This window comes from Carcharodon carcharias, chromosome 16 (genome assembly GCF_017639515.1).
Source record: "Carcharodon carcharias isolate sCarCar2 chromosome 16, sCarCar2.pri, whole genome shotgun sequence".
Classification (NCBI taxonomy): Eukaryota; Metazoa; Chordata; class Chondrichthyes; order Lamniformes; family Lamnidae; genus Carcharodon; species Carcharodon carcharias.
In genome coordinates, this window is record NC_054482.1 from 74,410,595 (window position 1) to 74,436,710 (window position 26,116).

The 26,116-nt window shown below is 42.8% G+C and overlaps 1 protein-coding gene across 2 annotated transcripts in view; it reads right to left on the reverse strand.

The window, feature by feature from the left end:
* Positions 1 to 26,116, reverse strand: part of LOC121289236 (nardilysin-like) — a 110,199-nt gene that overhangs the window by 23,620 nt on the left and 60,463 nt on the right. For both annotated transcript variants that reach the window (XM_041208465.1, XM_041208466.1), the window contains 5 exons: positions 23,048 to 23,175; positions 17,145 to 17,310; positions 2,484 to 2,515; positions 1,049 to 1,187; positions 273 to 320 (listed from right to left, as the gene is read on the reverse strand). In XM_041208465.1, coding sequence (XP_041064399.1) covers positions 273 to 320; positions 1,049 to 1,187; positions 2,484 to 2,515; positions 17,145 to 17,310; positions 23,048 to 23,175 — 513 coding nt within the window. The remainder of the gene's footprint in view (positions 1 to 272; positions 321 to 1,048; positions 1,188 to 2,483; positions 2,516 to 17,144; positions 17,311 to 23,047; positions 23,176 to 26,116) is intronic.

Sequence of the window (26,116 nt, forward strand, 5' to 3'; positions counted from 1 at the left end):
AATGGTAGAGATTCAAGAGACCAAATGAACTATATTTGTGCTATAATTTCTACAAAACCTAATGTGACATAAGCAACATCTCCTAAATTTGCAAATACCATCAAAAGGACGAGGGAAAATAATGAGGAAAATTTCACCAAGATTTAACATTCTAAAGACCTACTGGCAAGAATACACTGGCTGTCTCAATAATTCTTTCAAAAACTGGTATACTTTTAAAATTCTAAAACCAAATAGAAAACCTTATGCATAGCTTAGATTAATTCACTTACAATAAGTAGTTCCATGAGTGCATAATCCTTTACTTTCCGAGGACCTGACTGAAAAATAAATTGAAAATTAAGAGTTTCTTTTAAGAACGAACAGTTAATTATTAATGACCACATTAAGATAAGCAACAGTACTTTAAAATGAAAGGGCAACAGGCTCATAAAATCAAGTATGCTGAAAGTTGGAATCTGTTTATATGTTAATATATTTATGTATTTAATAAAGTTCATTCATAACACATCATCCAGCCATGTGGTCAACTTTCCATTTGGCAAAGTTATAACATTCATTTCAAAATGAAGTTCATATTAAAAATATTCTCCATAAAAATTTACCATAGTTACTAAGAAATACAGGGAAATATTATCATAGAATGTGAAGATCATAAACCTGTGCTGCAGTGATCTTTTGAACACACAAGTTGCATGCAGTTTGACTAGTAGCGCCACTGCTTTGATAGGCACAAATAAATTTTATGATATTCAAAGCCTTTTTGACTCTGCTACAATTATGACTGGAACATTGCTTGCAAGTGTAAAAATGAGTGTTATAACAAAAATGCTCCAATAAAAGTTATATTGAAAACAAAATGCAGTTACGCTTTTCAATGTCAACAATATGTGTTTGCTATCTCAGGCAGGTTATATGTGGAGGTGCTAAATGAATGTTAACATTCATCATCAAAATGTTGCTCATGACAGGTACAATTCAGTCACAATAGAGAGCTAAAAGAACTAAAATTGAGTGAAAAACAAATGAATAACTATTAGTGACCTACCTGGTAATAAACAGTGACCTCTGAATTTGCATCATTTTTGTTGAAAGACCTTACTTTGCACACATGTGGTTTATTTGGTAATTCCACTACCTTGAATTGGACAGGTCCTGGCTTCGCCAGTGGCTTGCACTGCAGCTTTCTGTTATATAATTAACATTTTTTATTCACTGAACAGAAGCACAGTAATCAGTTACATTTTTTAAAAATGCTACGCGAGATGGAAATAAGTAAATACATATTAATAAATATAAATCATTCCTAGTAAGTAGAGGCAAGTCAATTTAAGATCAGTGGTGGGTAAAGTTTTAGAAATAGTAATCAAGGAAAATATTAACAGGCACTTGGAAAGGTTTACAGGCACTTGGAGAGGTTTAAGTTAATTAAGGAGAGTCAGCACAGATGTGTAAAAGGCAGATCATGTTTGACTAATCAAACTGAATTTTTTGATGAATTAACAGGGAAAGTTGATGAAGAGAATGCAGTGGGTGGTATCTATTTGGATTTTAAAAGGCTGGTTAAAAAAGAATTTTTTTACGGAAGGCTTAAGGACAGATAACAGCAGGTTGTAGTAAATAGTTGTTTTTCAGGCTGGAGGATGGGAGATAGTGGTGTTCCCCAAGCATCAGTGCTAGGATCACTGCTTTTTTTTTATATGTACAAATGGAGTACAGAGTAAAAATTCAAAAACTGTCAATGATATCGAACTAGGAGGTGTCACCAACAGTGTGGCTGATACCAATATATTGCAACAGGACATAAATAGGCTAGCAGAATGAGCAGACAAGTGGCTGATGGAATTTAATATAGAGAAGTGTGAGGTGATACATTTTGGCAGAGGAATAGGGAGAGGTGATATATGCTTAACAACACAGTTCTAAGAGAGTGTGCAGAGGCAGGAGGACCTGGGGATTCACATGCATATATCTTCGAAGGTGGCAAAACATATTGAGAGTAGTTAGCAAAGCATATGGGACCTTGGGCTTCATAAGTAGAAGTATAAAGTACAGAAGCAGGGAAGTTATACTGAACCTTTATAAAGATCTGGTTGGGCCATAACTAGAATATTGTGTCTAGTGCTGGTCACCACATTTTAGGAAGGATGTAAAAGTCCTAGAGAGGATGCAGAGGAAGTTTAACAGAATGGTTCAAAGGATGAGGGAAATTAGCTACAAGATTAGGTTGGAGAAGCTGGGGCTGTGTTCCTTGGAGCAAAGGAGGTTGAGGAGAGATCTGATAGAGGTGTACAAGATTATGACAGGTTTAGATAAGGTAGCTTTTCCTTATTAGAAGAGGGTACAAGGACTGTGTAATATAGTTAAATTTTGTTTAACAAAAACAATATTATGCTATTCATTGGAATAATACAGCAACGGATTATGAATTTAGTTTTTACAGATTAAATACTTAAAATGCCGAGAAGAAACAAAGTACTTACTTCACGACATAATTTAGAAACTCAACAGACTCCTTGAGAGAGAAAAAAATTGTTAGTTTCAAATAAAAAAAACTCATGACTATTAATCAAGAAGTAATCAAGTAATTTGATTACATGAACAAAGGAGATTTACTGCACATACAAAGCACTAAGATATTTATATATTAAATATCCTCTGCCAGAATGGATTTTTAATATGGTTAAATGTCAGAGGTGGTTTTCTTCTCAGTAAAATATAGTGATGTTAATACTTGCACTTTCCCACACAATGAAGTAGGAAAACCACCACATTTTTGCCTCATTTGGCTTCTGCCAGCCAGGTCCTAGGTGGTATCAGCAACAGTCTGGGGTTAGATCACATGCCCACTTACGTCAGATGCTGGAGTTAAGGGAATAAAGTACAGACCAGCAATAACCAGAACTTGTATTATTTAGCATCTTTAACATAGAAGAACCTCCCAAAGTACTACACAGAGGTTGAAGGAAGAAAATGAATGCCAAACCAAAGAATGTTAGGAGGCTGTAATTAAAAGTTTGGTTAAAGGATTGGAGAAGAGCCTTATAGAGCAAGGTTGGAGAGGTAAAGGAATAGTAAGGGAATTTCAGAGTATGGGGATCTAATTGGCAATGGCATGGTCACCAAAGCTAATCAGAAGAGAACAGGGGAATGTATGAGCAATCAGAGTAAGAGAAATGCAGAGTCTGGGTGAGGTGAAGGTATGTAGCATTGGAGAAGTTGGGATAGAAAGATAGTTTAAATCTGGCAATGGGGGTAGTGCATCTGCAAGGACAGGTACAAGCAACAGTTTTAATGAGGTGAACTTTATGGGTGACAGAAGATGGGAAGCTAGCCTGAAGAGCAATGGAGTAATTAAGTCCAAAAGTGTCAACGGGTTGGGTAAGGATTTGAGCAGATGTGAAATAGGGGGTGGAGGTGGGTGATAATTAGAGGTGGAAGGAGGCACCCCCAAGGTCACAAGCTAGGAAGGGGATGGGGTGAATAAGGGTTTAGAGTCTGTGGTGAGCACTAAGACGACAGCTTGTATACTCCTAATTCGCTGAAGGAAATTGTTGCTCATTCAAAACTCGAAGTTGACGAAGCAACTTAACAGTACAGAGGCAGTGGAGAGACAGAGTTGAGTGTATTTAGCATTTACGTAGAAACCTGGTCAGTGTTTGTGGATGATGCTGCCAGGTATAGCACACAGACGAGGAAGAGAAGGGGTATCATGGATGGTTCTAGGGAGAAAAAAAACACCAACAACAGAAGACTGGGTGGAGGAAGAAAGGGCATATGTGCCAATGCAGGAGAGTCAAGCAATAGGGGAACAATGGGCAAGGAAACCTCCAGCTGATTACCATGTTCTGCCCTCCCTCAGCTGATGAATCAGTGCTCCTCCATGTTGAACACCACTTGGAGGGAGCACTGAGGGAAGCAAGTGAGCAGAATGAACTCTGGCGAGTGGGGAACTTCAATGTCCATCACCAAGAGTAGCTCAGTAGCGCCACTACTGAATAAGCTAGTCAAGCCCTAAAGGGCATTGCTGCCAGACTGGGTCTGCGGCAGGTGGTGAGGGAACCAAAAAGAGGGAAAAACATACTTGACCTCATCCTCACCAATCTACCTGCCACTGATGCACCTGTCCATGACAGTGTCGGTAGGAATGACCACTGCACAGTCCTTGTGGAGGCGAAATCCCAACTTCAGAATGAGGATGCCCTCCAACGTGTTGTGTGGCACTACCACTGTGCTAAATGGGATAGATTTCAAACAGATCTAGCAACTCTGTACCAGGCATCCATGAGGCACTATAGGCCATCAGCAGCAGCAGAATTGTACTCAACCACAATCTGTAACATCATGGCCTGACATATCCCCCACTCTACCATTACCAACAAGCTAGGGGATCAACCCTGGCTCACTGAAGAGTACAGGAGGGTATGCCAGGAGCAGCACCAGGTATACCTAAAAATGAGGTGTCAACCTAGTGAAGCTATAACACAGGACTACTTGTGTGCCATCCAGCATAACCAGCAAGTGATAGAGCTAAGCGATCCCACAACCAATGGATAGATCTAAGCCATATCCAGTCGTGAACAGTGGCAGGCAATTAAGCAACTCACTGGAGGAGGCTCCACAAATATCCCCATCCTCAATGATGGGGGAGCCCAACACATCAATGCAAAAGATAAGGCTGAAGTATCTGCTACAATCTTCAGCCACAAGTGCCAAATGGATGATCCATCTCGGCCTCCTCCAGAGGTCCCCAGCATCACAGATGCCAGTCTTCAACCACTTCGATTCACTCCACATGATATCAAGAAACAGCCGAAGGCACTGAATAGTGCAAAGGCTATGAGGCCTGACAATATTCCAGCAATAGTACTGAAGACTTGTGCTCCAGAACTTGCCATACCCCTATCCAAACTGTTCCAGTACAGCAGGAACACTGGCATGTACCTGGCTATGTGGAAAATTGCTCAAGTATGTCCTGTACACAAAAAGCAGGACAAATCCAACCAATTACTGCCCCACCAGTCTACTCTTGATCATCAGTACAGTAATGGAAGGGGTCATCAACAGTGCTATCAAGCAACAACTGCTTAGCAATAACCTGCTCACTGGCATCCAGTTTGGGTTCCGCCAGAGCCACTCAGCCCCTCACCTCATTACAGCCTTCGTTGAAACATGGCCAAAAGAGCTGTACTCCCGAGGTGAGGCGAGACTGAATGCCCTTGACATCGAGGCACATTTGGCCGAGTGTGGCATCAAGTAGCCCAAGCAAAACTGCAGTCAATGGGGATCGGGGGGAAAACTCTCCACTGGTTGGAGTCATACCTAGCATAAAGAAAGATAGTTGTGGTTGTTGGAGATCAATCATCTCAGCTCCAGGACATCACTGCAGGAATTCCTCAGGGTAGTGTCCTCAGCCCAACCATCTTCAACTGCTTCAGCAATGACCTTCCTTCCATCATAAGGTCGGAAGTGGGGACGTTCGCTGATGATTGCACAATGTTCAGCATCATTCATGACTCCTGAGATACTGAAGCAGTCCACGTCCAAATGCAGCAAGACCCAGACAATATCCGGGCTTGAGCTGACAAGTGGCAATTAACATTCGTGCCACACAAGTGTCAGGCGATGACCATCTCCAACAAGAAAGCATCCAATCATCGCCCCTTGACGTTCAATGGCATTACCATCACTGAATCCTTCACTATCAACATCCTGGGGGTTACCACTGACCATAAACTGAACTGCACTAGTCATATAAATACTGTGGCTACAAGAGCAGGTCAGAGGCTAGGAATCCTGCAGCAAGTAACTCACCTCCTGACTCCCCAAAGCCTATTCACCATCTACAAGGCACAAGTCAGGAGTGTGATGGAATACTCCCCACTTGCCTGGATGAGTGCAACTCCCACAACACTCAAGAAACTTGACACCATCCAGGATAAAGCAGCCCACTTGATTGGCACCACATCCACAATTATTCACTCCCTCCACCATCAATGCACAGTAGCAGCAGTGTGTATCATCTACAAGAAGCACTGCAGGAATTCACCAAGACTCCTTCGACAGCACCTTCCAAATCCAAGACCACTACCATCTCAAAGGACAAGGACAGCAGATAAATGGGAACACCGCCACCTGGAAGTTCTCCTCCAAGTCACTCCCCATCCTGACTTTGCAATATATCACTGTTCCTTCACTGTTGTTGGGTCAAAATCCTGGAACTCCCTTCCTACTAGCACTATGGGTGTTCCTACCATACATGGGTCAGAATTTTACGACAGCAGGATTTTACATTCCCACTGAGGTCAATGGAGTTTAGAATGGCTCGCCATATTTTACAGGCCCATTCCTGTCGCAACGGGGCTGTAAAAATCCAGCCATGGACTGCAGTAGTTTAAGAAGGCAGCCCACCACCACCTTCTCAAGGGCATTTAGGGATGGGCAATAAGTGCTGGTCTAGCCAGCAACGCCCACATCCCATGACAGAGTAGAAAAAAATAGAAAAAGTAAAAACAGCTCAATTCTATTGGTCTCGCACCATGATCACAATACAAATTTCATATTAACATGTGATGATACTGCTACAAAACAGCATTAGGAGCAACAGTTGCCCACATAACAATAGTGACTGCAATTCAGAAGTAATCTATTGATTGGAAAACACTTTTGGATATTCTGGAGAATGTGATAAATGCTATATAAATACAAAACATCCTTTTCCTATAAACTCAATCAATACATTACCATGCGTTTAACTTGTTTTTTTATGGTTTTCTCTCCTCTTCCTTTCCAGAAGGAATCAACTCCTTATGGATTACCACTACATAACCTTCCGGTATCACATCCAATGGCCATCCTTCATGTATGAGTCTGGAGAGTAGCTGTTGTGCACTCTGTCAACAGTTAAGTTCAATCATGTCCTCAGCCAATATTCATACCCTCAGCCAATATTCATACATGCACACTTTCCAGCAGCAATCAAAAGCAGGAGCCCATGGCTATTTGCACACCCTCCTATCAGGGGAAACAAGCTCAATTTTAGTACAGAATCTTATTGCTACCCTAGCTGAGATGAGCTAACTCAGTACAGCTTGGGAACTGAACCCAGGAGCTTCTGATGGGCATAAGAAACTTGCATACCAACTTTACGCAATAGGGAAGGTGGGACCTGTACAAGCGGGACGGTCTACATCTAAACCAGAGCGGGACTAACATCCTAACATCGCTAGTGCTGTTGGGAGGAGTTTAAACTAATTCAGCAGGAGGAGGGGACACAATGTTAGCAGAATAGGGACGCATTATAATACATTAAAACAATCAAGTCAGATGGAGTACAGCTGCATTAAGTTTCAAGGGAGTAAGGCAAGGCTGGATGGCCTCTACTTTAATGCCAGCAGTATTACAGGCAAAACAGATGAGTTAAGGGTGAGGATTGACACGTGGAATTGTGATCTAGTAGCCATCACTGAGATGTGGTTGAGGGAAGGGCAGGATTGGCAGCTCAACATTCTGGGATATAGAATCTTCAGGCGAGACAGGGGAGGGGGTAAAAGAGGAGGAAGCATTGCATTATTAGTTAAGGAGTCAGTTACTGCAATAAGGAGAGATGACATCTTAGAGGGGGGCATTGAATAAAGCTTTGCGGATAGAGCTTAGGAATAAAAAAAGGGCAGCCGCATTGTTAGGAGCTTATTATAGACCCCCAGATAGTCAGCGGGAAATTGAGGACAAATATGTGCACAATTTGGGGAGGTGTGTAAAAACAATAACAATAGGGTAATTATATTAGGTGATTTCAACTTTCCCAACATTAATTCGGATAGACATAGGGCAGAATGGGCGGGCGGGCCCCACCGGCTCAGTGGCAGGCTGGCAGCCGATCACCGCCACTGAAACAGGCCCCGCCTCCATTTTAAGTGGGCGAGCCAATTAAGGCCCGCCCAACGGGCCACCCGACGGGAAACACTATGCTTGTTTTACTAAAATCCGCTCTCCCCCAATTCAAAACATTTTTATGCAACTTGCCTATTTCTTTGTCCATAACGAGCTTAAATTGAAGCCCGAAAGAGCACACATCTCCCTGAGGCAAAGTGCTGCCTCAGGGAGATCGCTGAAAGGCTGGCAAATATAAAAAATAGAGTAAAAAAGTAATTAACATGTCCCCCTGATGTTAAAATGTCACACGAGATGGGACGTGTTCATGAAATAAACAAAAACTTTATTAAATGTTTTTAAAACCGCTATCAAACCTCATCCCGCCACTGGATGAGGTTTGTAAAAAAAAAATCACCTACCCGCCTGCCTTTGGGCCCGTGCGCCAAGCCAAAGTTCGCACGGGCCCCTCAAAATAGTCGGCGATTGGCAAGTTAAGGGCCTTAACAAGGTCTTTAATTAATGACGGGTGTGTGTCCCACTGCATAGCGTGCTCACTGACCAAAATATCACGATGCCGCGCGCTGACGTCAGGACTCTCGCGCGACATTTTAAGCGCTGGCTCCGCCACCCAGAAGATTCTGCCCATAGTGTTAAGGGCTTGGATGGAGTGGATTTCTTGAAATGTGTACAGGAGAACTTTTTAGGTCAATATGTAGAGGGTCCAACAAAGGAGGGCGCATTGCTGGACCTAATTCTGAGGAATGAAACCGGACAGGTGGCCGAGGTGGTGGTGGGGGAGCATTTGTGATAGCAACCGCAACATGGTTCAACTTAAGCTCATTATAGACAAAGAAATAGGCAAGTTACATAAAAATGTTTTGAATTGGGGGAGAGCGGATTTTAGTAAAATAAGGCAGGATCTGGGAACAGCCACTTGTGGAGAAATCTACAGAGGTGCAGTGGAGGGTGTTCAAAAAGGAAATGGGGAGGGTACAGGCTCAACATGTTCCCTCTAGAGTGATAGGAAGCAGTAACAAGCCCAGAGAACCATGGATGACCAGGGAAACTCAGGATACGATGAGAAGGAAAAGAGAGGCTTTTAACAGGTACAAGGGAAGCAAATCAGCGGAGGCATTAGTGGAGTACAGAAAGTGCAGGGTGGAACTTAAGAAAGCAATTAGGAGAGCAAAGAGAGGATATGAGAAAGCTCTGGCTGGTAAAAGTAGGGAAAATCCCAAGACATTCTATAAGTATATCAATGGGAAGAGGATAACCGCGCAATCTATGGGTGGAGCCAGAGGACATCAGTAGAGTGTTGAACGAGTACTTCACATCCGTCTTCACCCAAGAGAATGAGGATGAAGGTATTGAACTCGGGGAGAGAGACTGCGAGGTGCTTGAGCAAATTGATATAGGGAGTGACAAGGTATTGGGGGTGTTGGCAGGCTTAAAAGTAGACAAATCTCCAGGTTCGGATGATTTGTGTCCCAGACTGCTGAGGGAGGCAAGGGAGGAGATCGCAGGGGCTCTCACCCAAATTTTTAATTCCTCTCTAGCCACAGGGGAGGTGCCAGAGGACTGCAGAACAGCTACTGTGGTTCTGCTATTTAAGAAGGGCTGTAGAGATAAGCCAGGGAACTACAGGCCAGTAGTATGGAAACTATTGGAGAAAATTCTGAAGAAGAGAATCCATCTCCACTTGGAGAGGCAAGGTTTGATTAGGGAAGTGAGCATGGCTTTGTCAGAGGGAGGTCATGCCTAACAAATTTGATTGAATGTTTTGAGGAGGTGACCAGGTGTGTAGATGAGGGTAGTGTGGTGGATGTAGTTTATATGGATTTCAGCAAAGTCTTTGACAAGATCCCACATGGGAGACTTATAAAGGCGGCAAATGCACATGGGATACAGGGTAATTTGATAAGGTGGATTCAAAATTGGCTTATTTGTAGGAGACACAGGGTGATGCTTTAGTGACTGGAAGCCAGCGTCCAGTGGCGTACCACAGGGATCTGTGCTCGGTCCCCTATTATTTGTCATTTATATAAACAACATAGATGACTATGTGGGAGGTTGGGTTAGTCAGTTTGCGGATGACACAAAGATTGGCCAGGTGGTTAACAGTGAGGTTGAGTGTCTTGGACTACAGGAAGATATAGACAGGATGGTCGAATGGGCAGATAAGTGGCAGATGGAACTTAATCCTGGAAAGTGTACTGTGATACACTTTGGAAGGAGTAATTTGACAAGGAAGTATTCAATGATCGACATGACACTAGAAAGTTCTGAGGAACAAAGGGACCTTGGCGTGTGTGTCCATAGATCTCTGAAGACGGAGGGGCATGTTGGTGGGGTGGTGAAAAAGGCCGAAGGGACACTTGCCTTTATCAAATCGAGGCATAGATTACAAAAGTAGGGAGGTCATGTTGGAGTTGTATTGAACCTTGGTGAGGCCACAGCTGGAGTCCTGTGTGCAGTTCTGGTCACCACGTTATAGGAAGGATGTGATTGCAAAGAAGATTCACCAGGATGTTGCCTGGGAGGAAACACTTAAGTTATGAAGAGAGGTTGGATAGACTTGGGTTGTTTTCGTTGGAGCAGAGAAGACTGAGGGGCGACCTGATCGAGGTATACAAGATTATGAGGGGCATGGACAGGGTGGATAGGGAGCAACTGTTCCCCTTAGTTGAAGGGTCAGTCACAAGGGGACATAAGTTCAAGGTGAAGGGGCAGGAGGTTTAGGGGGGATGTGAGGAAAAACTTTTTTACCCAGAGGGTGGTGACGGTCTGGAATGCGCTGCCTGGGAGTGTGGTGGAGGCGGATTGCCTCACATCCTTCAAAAAGTACCTGGATCAGCACTTGGTACGTCATAACATTTAAGACTATGGGCCAAGCGCTGGTAAATGGAATTAGGTAGGTAGGTCAGGTGTTTCTCATGTGTCGGTGCAGATTCAATGGGCTGAAGGGCCTCTTTGCACTGTTAGATTCCATGATTCTATTAGAATTGTGAAAATTGTAGCTCAGATAGCTGTCCAAAGGGGGTTGTGGTGGCAAAGAGCAGAATATAAATATGGTAATAATAGGCGACTCCACAATGAGGAGGATAGATAGCATCCTCTGCAGCCAAGGACAAGAATACCAAAGAGTGTGTTGCCTACCTGGCAGCAAGGTAAGGAATGTCTCATGGTGACTGAAGGGAACTTGGAAAGGGAGGGGTAAATCCAGTTGGCCTGTCCATATTGGAACAAACAACATAGGCAGGAACAGGGAGGAGGCTCTGCTGAAAGACGGTCAGGAATTAGGCTCTAAATTAAAAAGCAGGGCCTCGAGGGTAATAATCTCTGGATTATTGTTCGAGTCAAAGCGAATTGGAATAGGAGCAGATAGTTCAGGAGAATTAACATGTGCCTAAAGGGCTGGTATGGAAAAGAGGGACTCACTATCATGAGACATTGGCACAAGCCCTCGGTCATGAAAGACCTGTACCAATGAGGTAGGGGAAAAGGTGAATAGGGAATTGGCAAAGGCTTGAATCTGGGATCGACAAGAAACATAAAGCAGCCTAAATATAGACAAAACAGGGAAGGAGAGCATAGGAAAGAATAAAGTAAGGGAGGACATTGATAGCAAGGCAATAAATAGTAATAGAACAAGAGTCTAAAAAGATGATTAAACAAAGTGAGAGGGAATCCTATTAAAATTGAGCTAAGATGTGTGTACAATGGACATACTGTCCATAATCAAACAGGAAAGTTGGAGGCAATGATGCATTGGAGAAACAAGATATACTACATGGCCACAGAGAAATCAGGACTGGGAATTAAACATTGTAGAATATAAATATTTGGAAAGATAGAGGGGGGGGGAAGGTGAGGTGGAATAACTGTACTTACTCCATAAGACATAGGAGCAGAAATTAGGTCATTCGGCCCATCGAGGCTGCTCTGCCATTCAATTATGGCTGATAAGTTTCTCAACCCCATTTTCCCGCCTTCTCCCCTTAACCTTTGATCCCTTTACCACTCAAGAACCTATCTATCTCGGTCTTAAATACACTCAATGATCTGGCCTCCACAGCCTTCTGTGGCAATGAATTCCACAGATTCACCACTCTCTGGCTGAAGAAGTTTCTCCTCATCTCTGTTCTAAAAGGTCTTCCCTTTACTCTGAGGCTGTGCCCTCGGGTCCTAGTCTCTCCTACTAATGGAAACATCTTCCCCACATCCACTCTATCCAGGCCTTTCAATATTCTGTAAGTTTCAATCAGATCCCACCTCATCCTTCTAAACTCCATCAAGTATAGACCCAGAGTCCTCAAACGTTCCTCATATGTTAAGCCTTTCATTCCTGGGATCATTCTTGTGAACCTCCTCTGGACCCTCTCCAGGGCCAGAACATCCTTCCTGAGATACAGGGTCCAAAATTGCTCACAATATTCTACATGTGGTCTGACCAGAGCCTTATAAAGCCTCAGCAGCACAGCCCTGCTTTTATATTCTAGTCCTCTTGAAATAAATGCCAACATTGCATTTGCCTTCCTAACTACCGACTCAACCTGCAAGTTAACATTAAGAGAAACCTGAACCGAGACTCCCAAATCCCTTTGCACTCCAGATTTCTGAATTCTCTCCCCATTTAGAAAATAATCTATGCCTCTATTCTTCCTACCAAAGTGCATGACCTCACACTTCGCCACATTGTATTCCATCTGCCACTTCTTTGCCCATTCTCCTAACCTGTCCAAATCCTTCTGCAGCCTCCCTGCCTCCTCAATATTATCTATCCTTCCAGCTATCTTTGTATCATCTGCAAACTTAGCCAGGATGGTCTCAGTTCCTTCATCTAGATCATTAACGTATAAAGTGAAAAGTTATGGTCCCGACACTGACCCCTGCGGAACTCCACTAGCCACTGGCTGCCATCCTCAGAAGGAACCCCCTTATCCCCAATCTCTGCCTCCTGCCAGACAGCCAATCTTCTATCCATGCCAGTACCTTGCCTCTAACACCATGGGCTTTTATCTTACTGAGCAGCCTCCTGTGTAGCACCTTGTCAAAGGCCTTCTGGAAGTCCAAGTAGATAACATCCATTGGCTCTCCTTTGTCTAACCTACTCATTGCCTCCTCAAAGAATTCTAACAGATTTGTCAGGCATGACCTCCCCTTGATGAAACCATGCCGACTTTGCCCTTCCATGTATTCCACGTATTCTGAAATCTCATCCTTAATAATGGACTCTAAAATCTTACCAACGACCAAGGTCAGGCTAATTGACCTGTAATTTCCTATCTTTTGCCTCACTCCCTTCTTAAACAGGGGGCTTACATTAGTGATTTTCCAGTCCTCTTGGACCCTCCCTGACTCCAGCGATTCCTGAAAGATCACCACTAACGCCTCCACTATCTCTTCAGCTTTCTCCTTCAGAACTCTGGGGTGTAATCCATCTGGTCCAGGTGATTTATCCAACTTCAGACCTTTCAGTTTTCCTAGCACCTTCTCCTTGGTAATGGCCACCAGACTCACCTCTGCCCCCCCCCGACTCTCGAACTTTGGGGATGTTACTCGTGTCTTCCACTGTGAAGGCTGATGCAAAGTACCTATTCAGTTCCTCCGCCATTTCTTTGTTCCCCACTACTACTTCTCCAGAGTCATTTTCTAGCAGCCCAATGTCCACTTTTGCCTCCCTCTTACCCTTTATATATCTAAAAAAACTCTTGCAATCTTCTTTTATATTACTGGCTAGTTTGCCCTCATATTTAATCTTCTTCCTCCTTATTTCTTTTTTAGTTGTCCTCTGTTAGTCTTTGTAGGCTTCCCAATCCCCTGGTTTCCCAATGCTCTTCGCCGCATTGTATGCTTTCTCTTTAGCTTTTATGCTCAGGATAACATTAATGGCAGCTGAAAAAAGAGCCGCAGCTAACAACAACACAAAAATAGAATCCATATGGATAGAGATAATAGAGAATAAAGGATCAATCACACTAATAGATGAGACTACCAAGTAGTGGAAGGGAAGTGAAGGAAGATATATTTAGATAAATTAGGGAATTGAGTAAAAAAACATCAAATGATACTCTTGGGGAATTTCATTGGATATTAAATGGACAGAAGAGGTAGGTAAAGGGGATTAGGGAATGGAGTTCCTATAATGGGTACAAGACTTCTTTCTAACCCAAAATGCAGAAAGCCCAACAAAAGAAGTTTCTCTATTGGATTTAGTAATGGGTAATGAACCAGAGGAAATAAGAGAAGTAAAAGTAGGGGGAACATTTAGACAACTATGACCATAATATATTACACTTTAAGATGATGATAAAGGAGGACATCCATATGATAAAACCAGGTTATTAGATTAGAGAAAGGCTGATTTTGAGAGGCTGAGCATAAGACCATAAGACATAGGAGAAGTAGGCCATTTGACCCATCGAGTCTGCTCAGCAATTCAATGAGTTCATGGCAGATCTGATAGTCTTCACCTCCACTTTCCCGTCTTTTCCCCATAACCCTTGATTCCCTTACTGATTAAAAATCTGTCTAACTCAGTCTTGAATATCCTTATCAACCCAGCCTCTATAGCCCTCTGTGGTAAAGAATTCCACAGATTTACTACCCTCAGAGAAGAAATGCCTCCTCATCTCTGTCTTAAGTGGGTGGCCCCTTTGAGGTTATGTCCTCTGGTCCCAGACTTTCCCACAAAGGGAAACAACCTCTCAGCATCTACCCTATCAAGCCCCCTAAGAATCTTATATATTTCAATAAGGTTGCCTCTCATTCTTCTAAACTCCAATGAGTACAGGCCCAACCTACTCAACCTCTCCTCATAAGAAAATCCCTCCATACCCAGGGTCAACCTAGTGAACCTTCTCTGGACTACCTCCAATGCCAGTATATCTTTCCTTTGTTAAGAGGACCAAAACTGTTCACAGTATTCTTGGTATGATCTAACGAGTGCCTTGTATAGTTTTAGCAAGACTTCTCTATTTTTATACTCAATTCCCTTTGACATAAAGGCCAACATTCCATTTGGGAAAATAAAATGGGCAGACAACAAATGTAGAATAACAATTACACATTTAAAACGGTATCCAACAGAGTGTGGGTAAAATATATTCCACAAAAAGAACAAACTAAACACTAGTGAGACTCAATTGACAAATAAAGCCATTAAGGAACAATTGAGGATTAAGAAGGGGCATACATTAAATACATAGACAGCAGAGGTGTACGTGATAAGAGAATACAAAGAGATTAGGAGAATAGTCAAAAAATAATTAGGAACACAAAGAGACACTATAAAATTAAATTATGAAATTATAATGATACAATAACATATTTTACAGGCACAGCAATAGAATAAAAAGAAAGGCTGGGATGGGAAAAGGGATTAAGGGATAGACAGGATAGTACCACAGGTAGGGACAGAGAGATGGCAGAAATATTAAATAATTATTTCGCTTCAGTATTTATCAGGAATCTAGAACAGTTGGACATGACATTAAATGCCGAGATGAGTAATGAGAGAAGTGCATTTAAAATAACAAAAAGGGCTAAATTGAATAAACTAATCAGACTCAAAGGGGTTAAAGCCCCTGTTCTTGATTAATTGCACCCCCACATATTAAAAGAATCTAGGGAAGAAATAGCAGAGGCATTAGTACACATATTTAGTAACTCATTAGAAGTGTAGTGCTGGGGTGGGTGAAGTAGTTAACGGGGGAACAGAACATGCCCAGAGAATTACAGACCAGTCAGCCTAATATCAGTGGTAGGAAAATTAATGGAACCCTCAATAAAGAAGAGAATAGAAGAACATATAGAAAAGAAAAATATGAATAGACAGTATGGGTTTCAAAAGGGGAAATCTTACTTGACCAACCTTATTAAAAATTTTTGAGGAGGTAACAGAGTAGACAATAGTAAACACTAAATGTAATTTATTTAGATTTTCAAAATGCCTTCAATAAGTTGCCATATATAGACTAACAAATAAGGTCAGAGAATGTGGGGTCAGGGAACAAGTGACAGAATGAAACATGAGCTGGCTTCAGAAAGCAGAGAGCGGGAGTTAAGGGTAGTTGTTCAAAATGACAAAAGGTGGGAAGTGGTGCTCTACAAGTGATCAGTGGCAGGGCAACTGCTTTTGACAATTTACATTAACGGTTTAGACTTTGGAATCAAAAACACAATTTCTGTATTTGCAGGTGATGGCAACTTTGGGGCGGGGGGATAGTCAATACTGAGAAGGGCCGCAACAAATTAAAGAAGGACATTAATAAACTTGCAGAATGGGCAAATAATTGGCAAAAGAAATGCAACACAGATAATTGTGAGGAGTACATTTTGGTAGGAAGAATAGGGAGATAACTTATTACTCAGAAAGTGCTAGTCTAAGTAGGTAAAAGAACAATGAGATCTCAGAGTACAAATACACTAATCATTAAAAGTTGTGTACTAGTTCGTAAGACCATAAAAAGCAAACCAAGCACTAGGGAGGTTATGCTAAATCTACATCTAAACTTGGTTAGAGCACACTTGAGAAAATGGCACAGAAATACCTGGAAAAACTCAGCAGGTCTGGCAGCATCGGCAGAATGTGGTTCTGGTTGCCATTTAGAAAAAAGATGTAGATGCAGGAGAGAGTGTGCAGGGAATATTTACAAGAATGATACCAGAAATGCACAAAGAAAGGATGAACAGGCTGGGTCTTTATTCTCTTGAAAAAAGAAAGGCTGAGAGATGACCAAATACAGGTCTTTAAAATTATAAAAGGTTTTGATAGAGTGAATAGAGGAAGAATATTTCCAATTGTAGGCAAAAGCATAACTAGAGCCCATCAATATCAGATACCAAGAAATCTAATAGTGACTTCAGGAATTTTTTTTACCCAGAAGAACAGCGAGAATGTGAAACTCACTACCACAGAGAATGGTTGAAACAAATTGGAGAAATGCATTTAAAGGGAAGCTAGACAAGCATATGAGGGGAAGGGAATAGACGGTTACAATGATAGATTTACATGCGGAAGGATGGGAGGTGGCTCGAGTGGGTCATAAGCACTGGCATGAATTTGTTAGGCCAAATGATCTGTTTCTGTGCCATATTTCCTATGTAGAGTACTGAAACAGGTCTTCATCAAGAATATTAATATTCTTAGATTAAAGACTTCCCTCACACTGTTACATTTTTGCTTTGGTCTTCAAAATGCTGATACATATTCAAAGCTAACAGAAACAACTTCTAGCTGGTTGACAATGTCACAATAAAACATTTACTTGGCTTGTGAAGTTTCCTTGCACTAATCCTTCCACAAAAAGTTGAGATTTGAAGTTCTTCACAAATGACATCAGTGCCTCAATTGTAGATCCACCTTTCATCAAAGTTTGGTGCTTCTGCATCAAAGACCACCGTCCATGCTCTAGAATTAATAGACGTATATCTCTGCAAAGAGACAACACAACAGAAAGTCTACTTAATGATACATATATTTCAAATTTACTATTTTAAATGAAAATCTCTGATATGATTACAACCAGGCCTAGGATACATTGGATGTTTCCCTCCTTTCCTTTAAGCATTTGTCAACAATACAATATGCTGGAGTGGACAATTTCACATTTTTTTTTATTCGTTCATTGGATGTAGGTGTTGCTGGCTGGGCTAGCATTTATTGCCCATCCCTAAACGTCCTTGAAAACTGAGTGCCTTGCTAGGCCACTTCAGAGGGCAGTTAAGAGTCAACTACGTTGCTGTGTGTCTGGAGTCACATGGAGGCTAGACCAGGTAAGGACAGCAGATTCCTTTCTCTAAAGAGCATTAGTGAACCAGATTGGTTTTTATGACATTCAACAATGGTTTCATGGTCATCATTAGTTTCAGATTTTTTATCAAATTCAAATTTCACCATCTGCCATGGTGAGATTCAAACCCTGGTGCCCAGAGAGACAGTGCAAGTGGGAGGGCTTTAAAGAGGAGAAAGTTTGGGTACATACGAGGTACATTCCATGTAGGGGAAAGAGGGGACAAAAAAGCCAGAGCTCCCTGGATGACGAAAGAGATGGAGAGTAAGGCGATGCAGAAAAATGATCCATATGATGACGGATGTCAGGTCAATGATACAAGTGAGAACCAGCCTAAAACCAGAAATTTTAGAGAGGAAGTCAAAAAAGAAATAAGAGCAGAAAAGATAGAGCATGAGATGAGATTTGCAGCCAGCATAAAAGGGATTCCAAAAGTCTTCCATATAAACATATACATGGGCAAGGAAACCTCCTGCTGATTACCATGTACTGCTCTCCCTCAGCTGCTGAGTCAGTGCTCCTCCATGTCAAACACCACTTGCAGTAAGATCTGAGGGTGGTAAGGGCGCAGAATGCACTTCGGGGGGGGTGGGGAGGGGAGACTTCAATGTCCATCACCAAGAGTAGCTTTGTAGCACCACTACTGGCCGAGCCCTAAATGACCTCGTATGTACCCAAACTTTCCCCTCTTTAAAACCCTCCCTAGGCAGGATCTGCAGCAGGTGGTGAAGGAACCAAATAGAGGGAAAACTGTTCCAGAACTTGACCTCACCCTCACCAACCTGCCTGCCACAGGTGCATCTGTCCATGACTGTATTGGTAGGAGTGACCACTGCACAGTCCTTGTGGAGACGAAGTTCCACCTTCAAATTGAGGATACCCTCCATTGTGTTGTGTGGCACTACCACCATGCTAAATGGGATAGATTTTGAACAGATCTAGCAACTCTAGACTGGGAATCCATGAGACGTTATGGGCCATCAGCAGCAGAATTGTACTCAACCACAATCTGTAACATCATGGCCCGGCTTTTCCCCACTCTACCATTACCACCAAGCCAGGGATCAGCCCTGGTTCAATGACGAGTGCAGGAGGGTATGCCAGGAACAGCACCAGGCATACCTCAAAATGAGGTGTCAACCTGGTGAAGCTATAACACAGGACTACTTGTGTGCCATCCAGCATAACCAGCAAGTGATAGACAGAGCTAAGCGATCCCACAACCAACAGATCAGATCTAAGCTCTGCAGTCCTGCCACATCCAGTCGTGAATGGTGGTGGACAATTAACTCGCTGGAGGAGGCTCCACGAATATCCCCATCCTCAATGATGGGGGAGCCCAGCACATCAGTGCAAAAGATAAGGCTGATGCATTTGCTACAACCTTCAGCCAGAAATGCCGAGTGGATGATCCATCTCGGCCTCTTCCAGAGGTCCCCAGCAACACAGTCTTCAGCCAATTCAATTCACTCCACGTGATAATAGGAAACGGCTGAAGGTATTGGATAGTGCAACGGCTATGAGGCCTGACAACACTCCAGCAATAGTACTAAATACTTGTGCTCCAGAACTTACCATGCCCCTAGCCAAACTATTCCAGTACAGCAACAATACTGACAACTACCCGTCTATGTGGGAAATTGCCAAGGTTATGTCCTTTGCACAAAAAACGGGACAAATCCAAACCGACCAAGTACCGCCCTATCAGTCTACGCTCGATCATCAGTAAAGTAATGGAAGGAGTCATCAACAGTACTATCAAGCGGCACTTGCTTAGCAATAACCTGCTCACTGTCGCCCAGTTTGGGTTCTGCCAGGGCTACTCATTTCCTGAACTCATTACCGCCTTGGTTGAAACATGGACAAAAGAGCTGAACTCCCAAGGGGAGGTGAGAGTGACTGCCCTTGACATCAAAGCCACATTTGACCAAATGTAGCATCAAGGAGCCCAAGCAAAACTGCAATCAATGGGAATAAGAGGGAAAGCTCTCCACTGGTTGGAGTCATACCTAGCACAAAGGAAGATGGTTGTGGTTGTTGGAGGTCAGTCATCTCAGCTCCAGGACATCACTGCAGGAGTTCCTCAGGGTAGTGTCCTCGGCCCAACCACCTTCAGCTGCTTCATCAATGACCTTCCTTCCATCATAAGGTCAGAAGCGGGGATGCTCGCTGATGATTGCACAATGTTCAGCATCACTTGCGACTCCTCAGATACTGAAGCAGTCCATGTTCAAATGCAGGAAGACCTGGACAATATCCAGGCTTGGGCTGACAAGTGGCAAGTAACATTCACGCCACACAAGTGTCAGGCAATGACCACCTCCAACAAGAGAGAACCCAACCATTGCGCCTTGCTATTCAACAGCATTACCATCACTGAGTCTCCCACTATCAATATCTTCAGGGTTACCATTGACCAGAAACTGGACTGGCCATTTAAATACTGTGCCTACAAGGGCAGGTCAGAGGCTAGGAATCCTGCGACGAGTAACTCACCTCCTGACTCCCCAAAGCCTGTCCACCATCTACAAGGCACAGGTCAGGAGTGTGATGGAATACTCCCCACTTGCCTGGTAGAGTGCAGCTCCCACAATACTCAAGAAACTTGAAACTGTTCAGGACAAAGCAACTCATTTGATTGGCGCTACATCCACAAACATTCACTCCCTTCACCACTGATACACAGTAACAGCAATGTGTACCATCTACAAGATGCACTGCAGGAATTCACCAAGGCTCCTTCAACAGCACCTTCCAAACCCACGATCACTACCAACTAGAAGGACAAGGGCAGCAGATAGATGGGAACACCACCACCTGGAAGTTCCCCTCCAAGTCACTCCCCAGTCGCTGGGTCAAAATCCTGGACCTCCCTCCCTAACAGCACTGTTGGTGTACCTACACTGCATGGATTGCAGCAGTTCAAGGATGCAGCTCACCACCACCTTCTCAAGGGCAATTAGATATGGGCAATAAATGCTAGCCTAGTCGGCAATGTCCACATACCATGCATGAATAAAAAGATAGAGAACAGGGCTGTGCAGTGAATTTGCATGGGAGTTTAAGACATGCCCACTCTGCGTCAGGAGCCAATGATATTTCAAAAAGGTGGCCACCCATACTACATCCACAGTTCACTTTTATATTTGGACTATCAGCTGTCCCCTGTTTTTGGAAGTTTTTTTTTAGGCTTCAAAGGTCAAGTTAAAACTCCAACATCTGTATTAATTAAGGAAAGTCAGTAGAGATTTGTTAAGGGTAAATCATGTTTAACTAATTTGATTCAGATTTTTGACAAGGTAACAAAGAGTTGATGAGGGTAATGCAATTGATAGACATGGACTTCCAAAAAGTGTTCGAAAAAGTGCCATGTAACAGACTTGTCAGCAAAATGGAATGAGTGCCAGTGGCAGCTTGAATACAAAGTTGACTTAGTGACAGGAAAAAGTTGCTTTGGAGGATGGTACGTGCCTAGTGGGGTTCCCACAGGGGTCAGTATTAGGACGCCTGGCTTTTCTTGATTTATATTAATGACCTAGACTTGGGTGTATACAGGACACAAAGTCAAAATTTGCAGATGACACAACTTGGAATTATTGTGAACTGGAAGGAAGATAGTGATAAACTTCAAGAGGACATAGACAGGATGCTGGAAAGGGCAGACAACTGGCTGATGAAACTTAATGCAGAGAAGTGTGAAGTGATCATTTTGGTGGGAAGAACAATGAGAGGCAATATAACTTAAAAGAGTACAATTCTACAAGTATACAAGAGCATGGGAGTCTGATAAGTGGGGCCACAAATCACTGAAGGTGGCAAAGCTGTTTTAGAAAGCGGTTAATGAAGTATATGGGTTTCATAAATTGGGGCAAGGAAGTTATGATAAACCTGTAAAAAAAAACTAGGTCATCCTCAACTGGAGTACTGTGTCCAGTTCTGAGTGCCACACTTCAGGAACAATGGGAAGGCATTGGAGAGGGCACAGAAAAGATTCACAAAAATAATCCAGGGATGAAGAGCTTCAGTTACATGGATAGGTTGGGGAAGCTGAGGCTGTTCTCCTTGGAGGAGAGAAAATTAAGAGATTTGTTAGTGGTGTTCAAAATCATGAGGGGTCTAGACAGAGTACATCAGGAGAAACTGTTCCCATTGGCAGAAGGATTGAGAATCAGAGGACACTGTTTTAAGGTGCTTGGTAAAAGCAGCAGCGGCAACATTAAGAAAAACATTTTTACACAGCGAGTGGTTAGGATCTGGAATGCACTGCATGATGTCTACTGGAGACAGATTTAATCATGGCCTTCAAAAGAGAACTGGATAATTATCTGAGATCTTCAGAGCTATGGGGAAAAGCCAGAGGTGTGGGGCTAGCTGAGTTGCTCTCAGAGAGCTGGCAAGGAAATGATGGGTTAAATAGCCTTCTTCTGTGCTTTAACCATTCTCTGATTCTAGGATGTTGATGGTGACAGATTCAGCAGTAATAATGCTGTTGAATGTCATGAGGAGATGGTCAGATTTTCTCTTGTTGGTGATGGTCATTGCCTGACAATGTGTGGTACGCATGTTACTTGCCACTTAAGAATGTCCTGGGCATAGTCTACGTCAGTATCTGAGGAGTTACAAATGGTATTGAACACAGCAATCATCAGCAAACATCTCCACTTCTGACCTTATGATGGAGGGAATGACATTAAATAAAAAATAAATAATTTACAGAAAACCTACAGGCAAAGCACTTATTCATTTGTCTATCAGGATGCTGATTACTTTTTAGTGGTAGCTCTGAAAATGAGTGACTTCTGTGTTGTACTCTTGATTGGCTATATTCATTTTTCTACAGTTACTGTGCAGTTCCATCAAGGACCAATTGAAGAGGCAATTCTGGGAACGCTTACACCCATCAGAAACGTATGCATCTACATTTTGCTAAAAATAATGGAAAGGAAAATATATGGTTCTAATGAAAATCTTTGTCATATTGGAGCTGGGAAGCGCCAGATGACGGACAGAAAAATGGCTGGTTTTGTTTTAGCAAACACTAGAGTACAGTATTTAATACCTGCAGTTTCTTGATGTGACCACTAATTTTAATTATAGTTTTATTCGGGAGAACAGATCAGCAGGGTCAACTACTCAGAAAGAAAGCAATGATCTATAACTAGGCGCACAAAATTTACATATATTACAAACAGCAGATCTAAACCTATTTATTAGATACTATATGAGATCTTGCAGAAGACATGGCTGAAACAATGAAAGCAACTGACCAAATGAACAAAAGAAATTAAATTAAAAAGCAAAAAAGTCACAAGTGTTCCTTGTCTAAGCTCACAAATTGATCCAAGTGTTAATAAAGCATCAATTAAGTCTTCACTTACTTTCCCAGTTTTTCAGGTTTGATTAGAACATTGAAGTAACTCTTTTTTAATTGTTCCACAATCATTCCAAACACATCAGGAGTAGTTGCAAACTCAGCCAGATGATCAATGATGAGTTGGAACAGAAGCTGAAGAAAAAAAAAATTGCTTAAATGATTCAAGTGTAAAATTTTGCAAAACACTCATCAACTGGATACTGGGACAACAACCCATCCATATTTGTTATTGTTATAAAGTGCTTTTTATCATTTGGTACATTAAAGTGAAGGCATTCAGAATAACTCATTCTCATATATGTAATTTTTCAGAATACTTCCTTCTTCAGCTAAACACCAGAAAGTACTCAGTACTCTATTCCTTTTCCTTCCCTTATGGAAAGATACCCATCCAACCCCAGTCTAGGAGCTTATAGATTGCGGCAGCCTAGATCAAGACTACAAACTTTGAAAGTCCATGCTCCAAGCACACTTTGTGATAATTTATCCCATGTCAAGAGTTATATCAAGGGACAAGCTTTTCCAACGGCTGTCAAAGTTATCAACTTCTTTGCCTGAGTCTTCTGGGGATCTGCTTATGACATTTGCAGGATCTTAGTTGGCTGCAGACAAATGCATTGCACAGGTGACTAATGCGATACTTGCTTGGACAGGCAATTACGTACACTGCTAGTCAGAATTAATGAACAATCAGGTTTGGAACTCTGGCTGGCTTCCCACAAGTGCAGGGTGTCACCAACTGATTACCTTCTATATGATAATCAGACACCCCGAGATCAACTTGGAGTGCTCGTGAACCATAAGAATTTCCACTCCATTGATGTGCAGCTGGTGCTTAATCACAAAAGATGATTATGCAGGTGTATGCCATGATGCTTTTGTCCTGCAGCAGTCCACCCTCCCTGATTTCTTTGCCACTCGAAACAGACTTACAATTGGCTGGTTGGAGACAAGGGATACCCACCTAAATCATGGCTGAATTCACCTGTGAGGAATCAATTCAATGAAGATAATGAAAGTCATATAAAACCATTATGTCATTGAGCAAGCAATCAGCACGCTAAAAATGTGCTTCAGGTGCCTTGATAGATCTGGGGGTGCCCTTCAATGCACACCAGCCAGGGTTTCCAAAATAGTTGTGCTGCGCTGTGCACTGCACTGCACAACATTACATAGCAGTGGACCTGCATGAAGAGCAAGACACAGAGCAGTGAATGAAGGGCAATGTAGTTCCAAAACAGGATGGTGTATGACTTGGAGGGAGGATTGCAGGTGGTGGTTTTACCATGGGGTGTTGCCTTTGTTCTTCTAGATGACAGAAGTCACAGGTTTGGCAGGTACTATCAGCAGAGGTAGAGGCAGGCCGCTCAGATCCCTACTCCAACTGCTGCAGTACTCTTGGCTAATGTCATCTGGGTTTTGAAGTACGTCCAGGCCATGCCAAAGCCTTCTGCACCTGCATCTGTGAGGAATCAGACTCACCACTGGGACACAAAATAGATGGAAGGGAGGATCAATGGATGGAAAGTGGAAGCACTTTGAGCAGAATCCCTTCCTTCATGTCCTCTTGTCATTATCTCTCTCATTGCTCACTGGCACTTCCCTGTTAGCAGTGTGCTGCAGAATGCTTTGCTTTAGATCAATGGGGCAATTAATGGCTATGATTTCATCAAACCTATTTAAGAAGGCATTCATTGTGTGCTAGCCATTGGTGACAACCTACATGCACACTTCATTGCCACGTCTGATTCTCTATGCAGGTGGCCCTCTTTCCATAGAAAAAGACATCATCACAAATGCCTGTGCTAGGATGCCACACATTCTTGAGACAGACTCCGTCAATCTATCTGCAACAGTGCATAGTGCCAGTACATCACACGTTCTTTGCTGCTGTTCCAAATGTATCCTTTGTCGATGGCCTCCGAGGTCCACAGGAGCAGATCTTGGAGTTGTTTGGTCTCCAGCACAGACTCTTTTCTGCTGTCCTTATCTCCGCCATCTGCTCTTTCTTACTTGTGATATGTAAGTCACCAGGTGAAAACTCATCTACCTTCCTTATGGGTCCCACCAAATTGTGAGCATATCAGCTGGTGTACAGTCTGCATAAATCCTGTAATGATGCACCCAGAGTGTGTGATCGCTTCTGAGGAGTTGTTATCATCTTTCTCCTGGATCAGCTGCTGCAGAATGCTTGAAGGCCCCGTGAAAGATTAAAAGCATGAAGCAGAACTGTCAAGGTAAGGATGTTTTAACTGATTACTATGCATAATCATATTTCATTGGCTGCTGACATCAAGCAAACATGGTAAGTGTTGCATGCCATGTGGCTGTGTGCTATTTAATTCTGCTACCAGATAGCTATAACACCCCAATCTCCAACAGCCAGACACGCTGAGACTTCACTGGTCCCCACAGTCTTCTCTGTAGATGTTAATAGCAAGATTAATGGAGGACCACTTCTGCTTTCTTCCTCTGCTGTGAGTGAGAGCAATGTGTTGAACAGAAGAATGAACAGTATTTGAGAGTGGCTATGAGAGAAAAAGCATGGCATTGATGAGGGCAAGTGTTAGTGGTGAATGGACAGATGGGCATGTGAAGAAGTGCAAAGACAGAGGAATGGGTGTGCCTACAACGTAAGGTGGTGTGTGAGGACTGGTGTGCAGAAGTAGGTTTAAAAAGTCCGAGCGAGGGGGTTGGTTTGATACTGATGTACACCCTCATGCCACTTTTGGCACTGAACTGAAGAGCATGGCACCACACTTCCATTACTCACTTCCTGAGCAACCTGAAACCACACTTTCTCGTTTTCAGTGCATGCTTCTTGCTCCCATCATTAAGGAACAATATCTCTCTGCAGACCTTTCCAACTCTCAGCATTGCATCTAGCGGGACATCACTAAATGAGGTACAGACTTAGAACATTAGGACTCCATTCCGATAGTTCCCTCTTTTGTTCTAACTCCAGAATCCATCAATTGTCATAGAGCCATTTAATGCACAGGAAGGCATTTGCCCCATCATGTCTGTCCTTGGCTTGCTGCATTGTTCCAGTGAAGCCCAACGCAAATTGGAG